We start from the raw sequence: 15,653 nt of genomic DNA, 5'->3' as shown, positions 1-15,653 counted from the left end.
GTTTTTTAGAAGCATCTGATAAACATAGACTTAATCATGTGATCTGTGTAATTTAGCATCTATTTTGTTGAAACAGCGATAGCTTAGTAACTTGCTTTTGAGCTCACTATCAACTACTTATTTGCATAAGGTTTGTACAAGAGCTGATATTAAGAAACTGATGTCTGTACGGTACATGTTATGGGTCAGCAGTTCAAATAGCCTTAGTCATGTCCCATGAATTAGAACAGTCTACAGCAATTGGAATATCTTAGTGGTATGCTCGGAGAGTGTCTTAGATTTATGTTTAATCTGAAAGATATTGAAGTTGTGCATTCTTCAGTGCAAATTGAAGTGTGGTAAGTGGAGAGATTAAAGACATTCAATCAAAAGTACAGTCCTGATTGGAGTAAAATACAAGTTTATTGTATCTAAGCTCTGTGAATCAACTTACCAGCAAATGACGGAAGGAGAATTTTTCCCTGAAGTACCTTTAAAAAAGTGTGTTGTTTGTTTCTCTGAAGCTCTGCTACTTTACAGCTGAGCTGGACTTAAAGTGACTTGATAAAAACAACAACTTTGTCTTCTGTGCTTTACTTTGGCCCTTGGTGTTCAATATAATAAGAGAGTTTGGCATCTGGGTGACTGTCCAACAAATCAGAAAAGACAAAGTCACTGCTTATCAGAATGCAATTCTGAATTTCAATTTTAAAGAATTTTAAGGAGGAGGGAAAAAAAACTAGGGAATATTACAATACGTTGTGCTGGTCAGTTTTGTATTCCTCTGTACATAAGCCTTCTAAAGATATAAAAGTAACTACCTTTTGAAAAGTGTAATTTTAGAAAACTTCACTAGTTTGATAAACAAATGCTTGAGTATTTCAATCTTAGATTATACTGACATATTCATCTGTTTAGTAACAGATGAATACTTGTCTGTTTACCTTACTAATTTATGTAGAAGGGTAAAGTTAATATCATAGTAGAACAATAAATATTTAATGAAACACTTAGATCATGAAGAAATTTAAGTAATCTAGGAGAAAAGCAGATATACTTCTAAAAGAACAATGCAAAAGAGATTTGGAATCAGCTATTACAAATAGATTTCAAATTAGAAGAGCAATGTGATTTATTCAGAACTATGAATTGTGAAAAGTTAATAAAATGTATGAGACCGTTTTAGGAATCTAAAGAAGAAAATATTAGTTATATGTTAGTAGCTTTAAATTGCATTACAAATCAAAGGACCTTTTAGATATTAATCACATAATATATAGCCCAGCAAATATTTTCCTAACTTTAAGGACAGTGTGAAAGAGACTTTATTAGCATGAAGAGTTTGTCTAAGGCTACACTGTACTTGGAAACAGGAGAACATAGAACCTAAATCTTTAAAAATTCCAAACCTGTAAAGGTTTCTCTGCAGTGCAGTATTGTTGGAAATTGATTTTAGCATAAACATACTGATATTTGTGGAATGAAGTTATAGGTTTGTTATAACATAAATTAGGTTCTTGTATCTACTAAATATGTAAGACAGGAAGTAGGGGTTTTCTGAATTAGGTAAGGAAGGGAAAAGTTTATTTTCTGTACTCCTTGAATATTCTAAATTTTACTTATTTTTTAAACTGTCAGTAAATGAGTCTCCAAGCTTTCCTGTGTAAGAACTGTTTCTGTCAGGAAGCTGATAAGGCTAGCTATTACAGTGCTGTACTTCAGGTGATGGTCAGGCTCTCAGTTTTTACCCCATAGATTTACTTTAAAAAAAAAAAGAAAAGAAAGAAAGAAAGAAAGAAAAGAAAAAAGAAAAACCCTAAGTCTATCTAATTAAATAACTAATCAACAACCTAAATCTTTCCTATCACCAATTTCAAATACTGCTTTCAGAGAGGATTTTTTTTTGTCTGTTTGTTTCCTATTTGTAGCCTTTGAAATGGGCTTCAAACACCACCACCATGCTGGCTTCTGTATTGTTTGGTGTTGGACATTTCTAGTATACATACCAACATTGACATCAGTTCAATTTGTGATTATTTTTAAAATGTACCAGCGTATATGTTTTATATAATGTCTTCAGAACATTCTGGATTGCCGAGTAGGAATGGTTGCACATCCACAGAAGTGAGGGAAGTTATTCTTAGTGAGCCTTACAACTGTCTGAGCACAATACAAACCTCTCATTGTCCTGTTAGGTTTTACTTGCTTTAAATGACCACACAGCAGTGACATAAACTTGTTGCCTGTTCAACTTGGAGATCAAAGATGGAAAAAGCATTTCACCTTGCACTGCTGTATTTACAGAAGACCTTTTACTCCCTCTACAGAAGGTGTTTGAATACTGCAATGCGTAGTTTGCAGTTCAGTTTCATGAATCTTCTTTCACCTTGTGTTTAGCTGGATCGCTTTTGCAAAAAAACTTGAGTTCCCATCTTCCATGAGTTTGTTGGTGAAGTCACAGGTGTATTACTGATTGAAGAAAGCAGTGTCTGAGAGGCTAGGAGTAGCTAGGGAGCTCTAGACTATGAATATATTAAAACAAAAGCAACACATCTGCCTCCTACTTTCTCTCTTCTTATTTTTTCTCCCTTGTTTGTTTATTTAGTGACTGATTGGTACTCATAGCCACTTATTCACTTTTGTTAGTTATTCACTTTTGTTCATAGAGTACTCGGATGTTCTGAAGTCATTTAACATCATCTAAAATAAATTGTGAAAGGCATAAGATTTTCCTGTGTGAAGAAGTGTATTGCATGTGTCAGATGCTGCTTGTGTTGGAAAAAAAATGAGGAGATGAGCCTGACTTGTCACTTCAGTTCTTGCCTTTATGATAAAATTAAACTAATTAGACCATCAGATAAGAAATTATGTCCACTCCTGTCTCATTTTTTTCCTATGGTACTTAAAAACTTCCCTAAATGATATATTAAGTAGATGTGTCTTGTAATGTGGCTCAGGGGCCACAAATCAAAATGGCCAAGACCACATTCCATATCTTTTTTTGAAGTCCTCCAGCTATTGATTCTTTTTTTTTTTTTGTATGGTAAAGAATGAAGGTACTCGTTATTATGTAATTTAATATGCAGATCATTTTTGAAGGTATGCACTTAGTGTTCAGCTAGTTTAAGAATTGAGTGTCTGCTTATGGTTTTTATGTATGATTAAACAGAAGTTAAATTAAGCCCTTAATGTAAGCTTGTGTGTTTTAAATGGTTTGTGAGTTTCTTATTGATTTTAATGTATCAGTATAATCACTATAAGCAGAGGGGCTATATATGTAGAAGATGATATTGATTGCTACTTAGGCTAGTGGGTTTTTTTATGTCTAATGAAGACAAAGGTATGTTGAGCTTGTTAATATATAGCAAAATCTCTTCCCCTAGATGGTGCTCACTAAATGAAAATTTTGCCTATTGTTATGTTTATAACACAATACCAGCTAGAAGGCTTTAGCTTAAGCTGTAAAATAAAACTAATATCCAGCAGTATTCTCCAGATGGAACTTTCTTTTTCTTTTTTTTTTTTTTGTACCTGTAAATAGAGATTGTAAACCTACTTGGGAGTTCAGTAATGTAATGGATGGAACAAGATGGAAATCGCGAATGTCCACTGCCTTACTGAGCCCTGCTAAATACTATTTGCCCTGAATTAACTTCTGTTTAGTTCTTTTGATAACTACAAACAGCTTAAGCCTTCTAAGCACATATTTAGTACTACTTCTTTGGAATTCTCTGTTGTGTTATGCTTGCTTAAAGTACCTGTTTAACTCTTAAAAGGTCCACTAACATGTTTCTCTAAGTATTCTCATTGACAGAAAAGGCAGTAACTTTTAAGTTTGTTTGACATGGTATTTTTTTTTAACCTTATGTGTAGCTGGCACACATTAAGGATGTTTATGCTGAAGAAGTGTATCTTCTACATTGTACTAAGGATTATTATCTAACAGTTAAAGCAGAACTGATCTTTTTTCTCATCCCCATAGGTGCCCTGTTTCCTCAGCAAATTCTTTGTCTGATAAATCAAGGGATCATACAGATGATGATGATGAATACAAAGTTCCTTCTTCACATTCTATAATACTGAGCTCTCAACCACCTCATTGTCATAATATAAAACCTGTTGCTCGGTAAGGTCATTTAGCAATCTTGAAAGCAACTTATTCACTAAAGTCTGTTTTTCTCCAGAATTTAATTGTATTAAACATTTACAGTGATGGTTGCAAGATATCTAAAATGTTTCATCTTTTCAAGCTTGTGTTATTTATGCTTCTGTTTCACTTAACCACCACAATCATATACCTGTGAAGTTCACTGTATTGTATCTCTGTGATATGATATTGCTTTCAAATACCACTTCTCAAGAAGATAACTTTTTTGTTACTCGCATGGAATAAGGCTCTTTTGCTTTAAACATATTCTCTAAAGTATTCTCTCCAAACTCTCACACTTATTAATTATTAATAGATTATAGCAGGGAGATTTTGAGCCAAAGAACATGACATCTGAAGGCTATGTCATTCATGGTGAACTTCTTGATCTTTCAATCATAAAGAAAATCTAAATGTCTGGAATGAAGAGAATAAGTCTTGGGAGAAAAAAGGGCCAATTCCTTACTCATACTGTAGGTCAAAAGATTGATACTGAAACCAATTATTGATCTACAAAGGCCAGGCTTTTTTCTGTTAAAGAATGTGGTGACATATTGCCTTTTTTCTCTCTCTGTCATAATACAATGTCAAGAACCCACTATCAATAAAGCTCAATACATCTCTCATTACAAAATAAGCCACTTACGATTTTTTTAGACCTTTTCAATTGGACATGTATAACATGAATAAAAGATCACTCCTTGCATGCAAGTTAAAAATTATGAGAAACAGAATTGTTGAAGTGATGATATAACCTTCATTGCATGGATGTGAATGTTACACAGTTGTCTTAGCTTTATGATCTTGAGTGCTTCAATGCCCTAGCAGACAATCTTGATTATAGTTGACTCCATATGCTTAAGAACTGGGGGAAAGAAAAAAAAAATCCTTTACATCTGCACTTTTTAAAAATCTCATAGGATGTATAACTTAAAACTTAACTCTTAAGTATTACTCAACAAAAGCATTAATGATTTTTTTCCTACTTGTCATAAATGGTTTAGCACCTTTCAGAGTTACTTTTTTATAGTCTTTTTCCTAAGCGTTGCATCCTCAGCCCTTGGATAATGCTTAGACATTTCAGTAAACAGAAGAGTCCACAGAATTTATTTTAGATTTTTTGAAATTTACAAATAATTCTTCCATTTAATTTTAAATGGAAAATTATTCTAAATTCTAAATAATTCTAAAATTATATCACTTCTGTGATTTCTTGTTATTTTGCTACTAAATCTGTCAATTCTAAAAATTGTACAAGATCAATAAAAAGAGAGGACTTACAGTCATCTTTTCTAGCAGGTCAGTTAACTGGTCTGGTTTGTTACAGCTGATCTCCTCCTGCATACACATGTGCAAGTTCAGCAATAAAAAATGGAAAGAAAGAATTTCAGCATTAGGGTAACTAGACTAGTATTAGAAAAGTGATATATTAGTCACTCACTCTTTGATCACTGTCTTTTCCTAATAATATTTTTTCTGAAAAGAAAAAAAAAAAAACAGAAGGCTGGCTTGTTAGTACTAATATGCTGCTATTCTCTCAGTGCTGTCTAATGTCAGTGTAAACAGATATTTCAGGATGATTTGCAAACTGATTTCTTTAATGGACTCTTCATGAAAACTTTTTAAGTGGTGCCATGTTAGGTTATCTTACCTACCTATGTTGATTAATTTACTGAAAACACAGAATATATTTAACCTGAAGTAGAAAAGATTCTTAATTATTTAGTATCTATGCTGATGAGTCAAAGTAAGTGTTGCTTGCACTGCATTTGAGAGGTTGAACCAATCTAATTTTTGAGAGAAGCAACACTTCCTCTACCACTTCCCTGGGGAAATTAATTCATAACAGAATGCTTCTTACCGTTAGTTTTGTCTTTTTTTTTTGTTTTTTTGATTGCTTTTTTTTAAGTCTTGTAATTATTCTTACATTTATTTCATTACTCCTAGTTATAACTCTTGGGATGACAAACACAATTTCACTTCTGTTTTCCTATTTATGTGTTTTAAATGATTATACACCTTTATTCATTCTTATGTTCTGTATGGCTGAAAGAGATAGTTTTACCAATTTTGACAGTACTGGAAAAAAAACAAGATGTGAAATTCGAACTTTATATAGCTCTAGCAAATTTGTCAACTTTTGAAAATAATGGCACGTAGTGTGTAGTTGTGATTTTTAATTTTTAAAATGGAACTGTTTAGCATGGTGGTCTTTTTCTAGGGAAACTTTGAGATTCTTTCTGAGTATGTAGGATCTGCAGCTCCAATGACAGGAGTCGTTTTCCAATTCTTTAACATTTATTATTAATGTTTATTTAAACAACATTTAATTTTATGAAAAGACTTTTTTTTGCATGTTATTTCCCCACAGTCTTCGAGCAGTTGCAGAAAAGAAATCTGCAATAGATTTTTTTTTCTGTTAAGATTATAGATTACTTTGTACTTTGCTTCATTAACTCTAAGTGAATTTTCATATTTAACATGATACTGTTATTTAATTTTGAGAGACTGATACATTTACATTTTTTTAAAAAAGGAAAATTCTAGTACAAGTTGTCAGTGAGACTCCATTTTTCTATACAGAAGTAGATGTCTGCAGAACTGCTTTGACTTGTTTGTTTTTTTCATTTTAAATAGTTGGCTAAGATTTTACTTGAAATTGTCAGTGATGTTTATGGTTTTCTGCTCGTTTGTTTTTCTTTTATTGTTTTATTGTATTTGTTTGTTTGTTTTTAAATTATTTCCTATGTAGGTAGTTACCTTTTGCCCTCTTAGTATTTTATCTAGTAGAAGTTTAACGGTTGGAAAGGGGAAAACAGCATTGAGTGTATGCATTAAACGTGTAAATAAACCACTGGTCTGACTTCAGAATTGAGGACTGCATTTAACATTAGTGATTCTATGATATGATTTTTTCCTCTACCTTGAGTAAGTTACTTAAACTAATGTCAGAATACCACCAAGAAAGCAGTATAATTCTTCAAAGAAGTTTTGATGAGAACTATCCATTACCTAAACTCAGTGTAAAAACTATAAAGTTTAGAATTGATGCAGTTTATCGTTTTTCATTTGTTTCTGTGTAATGGACTGCTGTCTTAAGCACTTTGTAATTCTGGGAACTAATGCTTGGTTAACTGGTTGATTACTTCCTTGTTAATGTCTGTCTTCAGGGTTTGTGAGAATGGTCAATGTGTTGGAGTAACAAATGGAACACACAGTGCTACTTCTGATGTGAAGAAATCAAAACATCCAGAGTTAGGTATGTTTTAATTTTTCACCTTTTTGCAAGAAAACTTACTCTGTGCTTTTCCAGGGGTACAACAAGAAAACATTCACTTCTTGTAATTGTGTCATTCAGGAGATGTCTATGATGCACCTACTGTTCCGGTACCTTTGCCACCTGCACGGCCTCCTACCAGAGACAACCCAAAACACAGCTCTTTGCTCAACAGGACTCCCTCCGATTATGATCTTCTGGTGCCCCCTTTAGGTTGCAGACTTTTTGCTGATTACATTTAATGGTTTATATAGCCTAGATTAACCAAATGCCATGTTTACCTGAAAATCAACAATTGTTGAGTATGTTAAGAGTACCAAACAAACTGTAGGCTAAAAATTACAACTGTACATCAGTGCTTGCCAATGTGGCATCTGCCTGTAAGCCCTCGTGCAAGACAGGTGAATAGATAAACGAAGTCTGGATTCAAGCTACGAAGAAAAACAAAACTGTTTTGTATAAAATAGAATGAAAACTAATGGATTATTGCAATTTAAAGGCTTCTGATTGTAGCTTAAATAATTACATTTCTTTTATCATATAACAAAGATGAATGGCAAAGTGATGGTATTTAAGTCAAAGAAAACTGGGTTACATTAATAAGTTTTTGTATTGCTTTTCCAATGTCAAAGGACAGTTCAAAACTCACTGCTGCCTACTGTCACAAAAAGCTATATTTCCCAGTCCAGACTTAGTCTTGTGCCAATGACCTAAACATTTTGAGATCCATAATATTAAAGAGGCCACTCTGCCTACATACTGGGGCTGAGCTTGACATCACATCCACCTTCATCAACAAACTCAATTCATTCATTGTTAGACTATACTGTATGTGTCATCATCCAATTTTCTGGTCCATGAAACCTCTTGAACACTGCTTGGTAACTCTGGTCCTATCTGCACTACCTTTATGTAAGGGGAGAGTTATTTTGCCAAGTATACTAAATTACTTTGTATCTTAGGTCAGAGCTTTAGTACAGAAGATAAAGACAACATATGGTATGAATGTAGGAGATTGGATGTAGTCAGCATTGATATCTGAATATAAATATATTTTCTTAGCCACTGAAGCATTACTGTTATTCTACACTGATAATAAATGAGACTTTCATTACAATACAGTCTTCGTAGTTGAGCCATTTAAAAGACATTCCTCCCCCTCTCCATCCCAGAAAAGAAACTGAGCAGCGAGCGGTCATTCAGAGCATGTTTTCGAAGAGGACTGTGCATAGTAAGAGTAAGGCTAACAATTTCATTAATGCAGTCACTGAACTGCTAGACAAACCCCAGGAGCAAGGGCCATGACAGCCAGAGAAAAATCAATTTTAAACCATTCTATGATACTTTATGAAGTTTTATTCATCTAATAAGTCTTTCCTAAATGCAGGTGAGGATGCGTTTGATAGCTCACCTCCTTCACTACCACCACCACCACCACCTGCTAGGCACAGCATCACTGAGCACACGAAACCGTCTGGCTCAGGAAGTCGACCTCCCTCAGGACATGAACTGTTCCCTCATCCTGGTAGGAATATAAAAAAGAGTATATATTTTATTTCATTTATTCCAAAAGTGAAACTACTATGCAGTAAAGTTCTCATTAGTCTTCAGAAGTCTGTTTTGTTTTCAACTCTATACAGAATATGTAAGAAATAGCTTTCCTTTGTTTTTTTTAACTGTTTTTGAATGGTGGAGTTGAAAAAACACAGGATAAGACAAGTCAACATTTCATTATAATAACGTAATAAGATAAAATCAGTATTTTTGTACAAGGAAAGACATCTTGTTAAATTGTACTTTTCTCATAAGAAGTGCTACTTCCAAAGTACCAAGTTTTCTGTTGTGATAATTCGTATATGGTTATTTTTTTTCCAAGTTGCTAAATGGGGAAAAACTAGAAGACATGAGAAAATAATGCTGTTTTACCAGAAGTGTTGCTGTAAAATTTTGCAGCAAAACACAGCTGCAGGGCCCTGTGGTTTCATAATTTTTTATAAGTAGTTGAATTTTCACCTACCTTTTTCCACAAATCGCTATCACATTTTTAGTCCAGTATTTTGATTATAAAAATCATGAAAGTTGCATTTAAAATTCATAACTATGCGTTGATAATGTTTTCATTGTGTCTATGTATATGTATGTATATATTTTTTGCCGTCAGTTGAGATCTGAGCACTGAGTAATTCACCAAAACTGTATATGTTTAATAATGTGGAACTCAGCTTCTGCATGCATCCAGATAAAAAGATTAAGCACACTGCAGGATGTAAAGGTCGATCACAAATATAGAGCCAGGAACTGAATTACCTTCAATGCTTCAAAATAAAAATAATGTAATCTTTAGCACTTCAGTCTGAATGAGTGCTTCAATTGTGTAATCTGAGGAAGAAATACACTCCGCAACATTCAGTTTTAATATGAATGCTGAGGAAAAAAAGAAAGTTCTCCCTCACTCCCAGTTGCATACAAGCTCTGTTGATCTGTCTGCAGTTCCCAGATATGTGCAGGATTTTTAAATACTATTTCCTAATAATCAGATGTATCACTGGTAGTGTTAAAAAAAAAAAAAAAATCTTCTAATTAAAAATCTGGAGAATGTAATTATGGCCATTCATTCTTCATATTTACATAGCAAATACAATCTTATAACAGCACTTCTCACGAGTGTTGTAAGTATGCATGTCTACTTGAGCATACATGCATTTGTGAATTGGTCTTTTTAATTCTTTTCTATTCTTATGGTATTTCTAAAGACTTGCTGACATATTTCATGCTTTGTGTTGTGCCAAATAAACTACTGAAAATGATTTGATGCATTTTTGAAGATTGATTTCCATACAAGTCTTCAGAGTGATATCTTGGCTGTTTTTCTGAGCCTGTGAGATTAAAATAATAATCTCACCATCAACAATAGCAAAAAAATTGCATACATTTTGAGTGAAGAACAGAATCTAGGTTCAGGATGATGGTAAAAGCTTGTTCAGCAGCCTTCGCAGTATTTTAAAAAAATGAGGATTTTAAAGGGGGGCATAGTATGCCAGGCCTCTACCTTTCTCTGATTTTTTTAAGTTCTGTTCCTCTAATCAGGAGACAGAACTCCTTACAGCTTTTAGCAGTCACTGTAATGTTTACCCAGTAACTGGGACTGTGCAAGTAAGAAATCTGGCCTGCAATATTGGTGGACTGCTAAGCATTGAAGTGTTAACTGAGCTCTAACCAAACAAGCTAGCAGGGATACCTCTAATTTTGCAGTTTTGGGTCTTGCAACTTCTATATTTTACTAGCCACAGCCTTCTGAGTGTCAGGACTGAGTAATTGGAGGGTGAATCATGATATAGTGCAAGGTAGACCATTTTTTCTATTGTTGTTCTCCTCAAGACACAGGTATGTGTCTTCTATGCAAGCATTTAATTTGGGTGTAGATACTTTGTGGAATACCTCTGTTCACATTGTTTTGTTGTTGTTTTTTTTCTTCTTTCAAAAGAGATTCTTTTAAGACTAGGTTCTGTGTATTAGCCCTTCTTCACCAAATAATAGTTCTAATTATTCTAAGACACTTTATTGCTTTATTATTACAGATCCTCATTTTGATCCAGTAACTGGTCATGTTCCCTTGCCGCCTGTTCGTAGAGTAACTGGAGAGAATGTCAAAACAAATAGGAATTCACAAGACTATGATCAGCTTCCTCCCTCTTCAGGTAAGGTAGAAAGTTACAGCCTCATGAACAGATAACTTTAAACCATAACATCAAGTAAGACAATTGGTAGCAGAAATATTGCTTTATAAAAGCATAAAATCATCATCAGGTCATAGAGATTAAAGTTCTGCAGTATATAGGTAAAAATGGCTACCTGTTTCTTTGACGTTATGCAGATATTATGGCACCAGTTTGTGCCAAGCAGAACACTGATATGGTTTCTGCTGTTCCTTATTTTTTGAGAAAACCAAGGACTTTTCTTTTGTCTTTGAGTACATAGGAGATCAGATTCAGGGACCATAAGCCTCTTCCAGCTTTGTTTCATTGTTTCTTCAAAACAAGTAATTTCACTTTCTGCAGTATTACTAATTTCTGGTCTTTTCTGCTAGTGTGCCTGTGTGAGGTTCTAAGAAAATTTTAAAATACCTTTTATTGAATCTGCAAGAACCAAAACCAATTCAAATTCAATCTTGCTACAAAATAGATACGGTGGAGTCAATTCCTCTGCTATTAATATTGCACTTAATTTTTTCAGAGTATATGGATACTACATAAATAAAATATATATTTCAATTAATTTAAGTATATTAAAATAGCAAAGTATTGCTTGTATTCCAAAGTACTTTCACCAATTTTTAGACAAATTTTATTTTCTTTAGCTGTGTGTATGGAGAAGGGGGAGGATTGTGCTACCTGCATCATTTTGTAGTGTGAAGAGGTACCAGAAATGAAAAAAAGAAGTGATTATCTGAACCATTAAACACTATTAGTTCTCCAGATAGAGTGAATTGTATGTTGAAACTTTTCTAATGCATGAAGAAATGGAAGGACTTAATTATGTAGTCTTTCAGTCTCTATGGTCATGAGTGTTTAATTGCAACAGTAACAAGTGGAAAAATTGTACAATTTTCAATAATTATATACCGCTTTCTTACAAGTGTGTAGTTCTACTCTTCTGGGGAATAAGAAAGAATATCTATTTCCTAACTAAAGTACTGGAGAGATTAAGCTTATAAAGTGCTATAGAATCTTCAATGAACAGCAAATCTGAAAATGTGTGTGATAATACATTTAATATTTAATACATTGTGTGTGATACATTTAATAAAACAGTAGGATTTTGGGGAGGATACTGTTATTAATGTTACACTGTTACTCATTTTTTCCTATTTTTAGGAAAACACTTACTTGATAATGCACGTTTCATATGTGACCCTGTGAGGGGGTCTTGTTGGCCTCACTACATTAGCCTGATTTATTGAGGGGTTTATAATTTTAACACAAATTATGACTACCCTTTTAAAAATGTTTATTTCCTGCTCTTCTTTTGTGGAACAATCTTTAATTTTCCTACGTTATGCAAGATCCTTGCTAGTTAAGTCCTTGCAGCTTTTTGATGTCACTCAATATATACTGTTCTATCTATATATTTTTCCCATAGCCATCTTCTGAAACATCTAAATGTATTGACCTTTGCTATAAATATCACTCTAAATCAGTATGACATACAACAAGATATTCAATTTAATTTCAATTAAATGAAAGCTATCTGATAGATCATGTCATACTCTTAATTAGAAGGTTGTTTTTACAGTGACAGTAGTTCCATAGAGTGGAACTGCTGAACTTCAAGATGTACTGATTCATTTTACACTATGATATTAAAAAAATATAGTGCAGTGATTGTAACTCTGCTTAAAAACTTTAGTTTTTATATTTATTCTGATCTAATCAGTTCACTTAGGAAGTTCTTCATTTCAGCCCTTTTGCATGGTGGTTATTTGAACTAGCTGGAAAGGAAATGTAGTTCATTCTAAAATCTAATTATAATTTAGCCACTGGCACCCTAGTGTAGCATTGGGAATCCTTTGACTTATGTGCTTCATTTTGACTGTAAGTTTGCTGTCCTGATGCTTAACTGACTTGTTAACATGTAGTGACAATTTCATCCTAATTGAGCCATGTATTTAGATTTAGCATGGAACACAAGAAATAGTTCTCAGCTGTGCACCTAATTGTCCCAAAGGCATAATTTTTCAAACATCTTAAATACATCATTTTTAAATTATTACAATAAAAGCAAAGCAAATGAGATTGCTTTTCTTCTTGATTGATATTTTACCTAAGCACAGCCAATTATGCATGGGAAAGGCAGAAGAAAATTAGGCCTCTAGTATATATGACTTTAGCTATTCTGTGAGAAATTGATTCAAATGGCTAGTTAAGAATATAATGGCTAGTTGAGTATAGCATATGCCTGTTCACTCATCTGGCCTTATTGAAGCATTTGCATGCAAATTTAAATACCTTTACGATTAAATATTCAAATTTCGGAGTCAGGGGGGTGATTTGGAGGTGTGTCACACACAGTTTCAGGGTAGATTTCCATGAAACCCAAGGAAAATCATCAGTTATACTAATGCAAAATATGAAGGTTGCAACTAACAGCTTGAAGAAACAATATATGCACTTAATCCTTTCTCACTTTCTTTTTGTTCTGCCCATTCCTTAGTATAGATGTGTCCTTGATGTGCTTTGTTCCTGTGCATACCATGCCATAGGTGCACAGAGGGCCTTGGCTTTGTGCAGCAAGCCCTTGGCACCCATCAACTTCTCTGTTTGCCTGTTTCCCTGGTGCTTCTCCGTCTGTTGGTGAAAGACCATGGAACATATTGGAGAAGCAGCAAGGGTCATTTCACAGCAGAGAGGAACAGAGACAGCTGGCATCATTACAAATATTCTCCTCCCACAGCATCACAGAGCCTTCGCACCTTGCAGCTTTTTCCATGGCTTTTAGACATTGAATAAATGAGTCTGTCTCAGCTTTTATACTAGTCATTTTCATAAGGGTTAAACTTAGCTCGGAATTACAGAAATGTGGTAGGGGAAGACTTCTTGCTGTGGAAACAGTTAATTGAATTATACAATTAGGAAATCTGTTTGAATTTTTAGTTAGTCATCCATGGTGGCTGAAACATCAAAGGGTGGGAGGTTGGAAAGGGAAGTTCTGCTCAAATACCTCTATCTCAGTGTCCAGATGGATGTGCAGCTTAGGCTTAGTATCTCTAAGCTTAGGATTCAATGCGATACCCAGCTTCAGCTCAAATTTTATATGGATGTGAAGATATTGAAAGAAATGTTGCTCATAACGGAAATTTAGTTAGAGTGAGAAGAGCTGAAGTATCTGTGCTACAGAGGGATGTCATTAGAGTGTGAATAAAATGCATACATTGCAAATTTGCTGGCAGAATTAAAAATGACCTTTCAAAATGGTGCAGTCACTTAAAAAAAGTTTCTTAGAAAGCATCAGCAAAGTGAAGGCTTTATATGAGAAATAACTTCAGTTTCAAGCTTGTAATAGGCTGGTTAGAGCAAAAATTACCTCATTTAGTGTGTGTGTGCACACAGAGAAGATCTGACTTATATGTCAGAAGCTCAGAAGTTTGCATCCTAAGTAAATAAGTTCATGGCAAAATGTTCTGCATATCAGAACAGTTTTATATATCTGTGAAGGAAAGGAAATTGTTTTTAACATGATATATTGTGATTTTAAATATGAAGAATATTCTACTGTTACACTTGCTTTTTCTAAAATAGATGAAATGAGGTATTTAAACTTGTTCCTGATTTGGTTTAGGTTTAGTTCTTAACTACATTTCTTGAACTATAATTAACTTCTCAATCCAGTATGTTTCATTGATCTCCTACCTAGCAGGTTTGGATCTGTCTTGTGGCATATTTGTTAGAATGATTAGTGTTTGCATAATGCTTCACATCTTCAAAGATGATTCAGAGATAAAACTTCATAACAATTATAAGTAGTCCATACTTGCCTGTAGATTGTCATAACTGCATGCACAGAAAATGGGCAATGCAATTGGAACAAAATTAGCATCAACCTTTTTATTTTAATTCTAATCAAACTACTCTCATCCATTTCTTACATAAGTAACTTCACCTTGCTAACAATACTGTTTGCTTATCTTCTTTGAATTAAGAAGTTTAGTTAAATTTCTGGGAATGCTCTCTTCAGAATACTCGGAAACTGAATTGAGAGAGAAATGCACTTTGGATAGATGTGCAATAAACAACTATTTTTATCCATCTGAAATGCTTAATGCACTCTGTTGAATTACAGATCTCTCTATCAAGTGTTATGATAAGTAGCGTATTGTAACAGTAATACTAGAAATACCAAATTCATTCATCAGTAAAAAGGAAAAAAAAAAAAGCCTCTGGAGCATTTAATGCTGTAAAATGCCATTACTGTCAGTCTGAGTAAACAGGAAGTGTCACAGTCAGAAATTCCTCTAATTTGTCTATCAAAGTCACTGTTGATGGAACATTTCAAAACCCTTTTTGAAGGATTAAAGACTTCTTTTTTATTTTAAATACTTAGCTCTTGAAAGTCTTCTCTGCACTTTGCCTGCTTGTATTTAAGCTTCTTATTGTGGTATCAGTGAGGATAAAGAGGTTTCAGTAAAGCACCAAGTTTACTTGAGCAAGAAGCTCTGACTCTCAGAAGATTAGGAAGTTTGAATATTAGCTCTTT

General features: G+C 33.7%; 1 protein-coding gene across 5 annotated transcripts in view; it reads left to right on the top strand.

Annotated features, from left to right (window-relative positions):
* The window catches only part of CBLB (Cbl proto-oncogene B), a 125,588-nt gene that overhangs the window by 103,616 nt on the left and 6,319 nt on the right, over positions 1-15,653 (top strand). For 4 of the 5 annotated variants that reach the window (XM_031613076.2, XM_031613079.2, XM_031613078.2 and 1 more), the window contains exons 14-18: positions 3,962-4,105; positions 7,297-7,385; positions 7,485-7,616; positions 8,791-8,928; positions 10,982-11,101. In XM_031613076.2, the coding sequence (XP_031468936.2) occupies positions 3,962-4,105; positions 7,297-7,385; positions 7,485-7,616; positions 8,791-8,928; positions 10,982-11,101 (623 nt within the window). The remainder of the gene's footprint in view (positions 1-3,961; positions 4,106-7,296; positions 7,386-7,484; positions 7,617-8,790; positions 8,929-10,981; positions 11,102-15,653) is intronic. The other variant, XM_031613077.2, reaches the window with a different exon arrangement.

Source organism: Phasianus colchicus, chromosome 1, assembly GCF_987193195.1.
Source record: "Phasianus colchicus chromosome 1, bPhaCol1.hap1.1, whole genome shotgun sequence".
NCBI classification, from domain to species: domain Eukaryota; kingdom Metazoa; phylum Chordata; class Aves; order Galliformes; family Phasianidae; genus Phasianus; species Phasianus colchicus.
The sequence above is the reverse complement of the archived record's forward strand: the minus strand, read 5'-3'. Positions and strand labels throughout refer to the sequence as shown.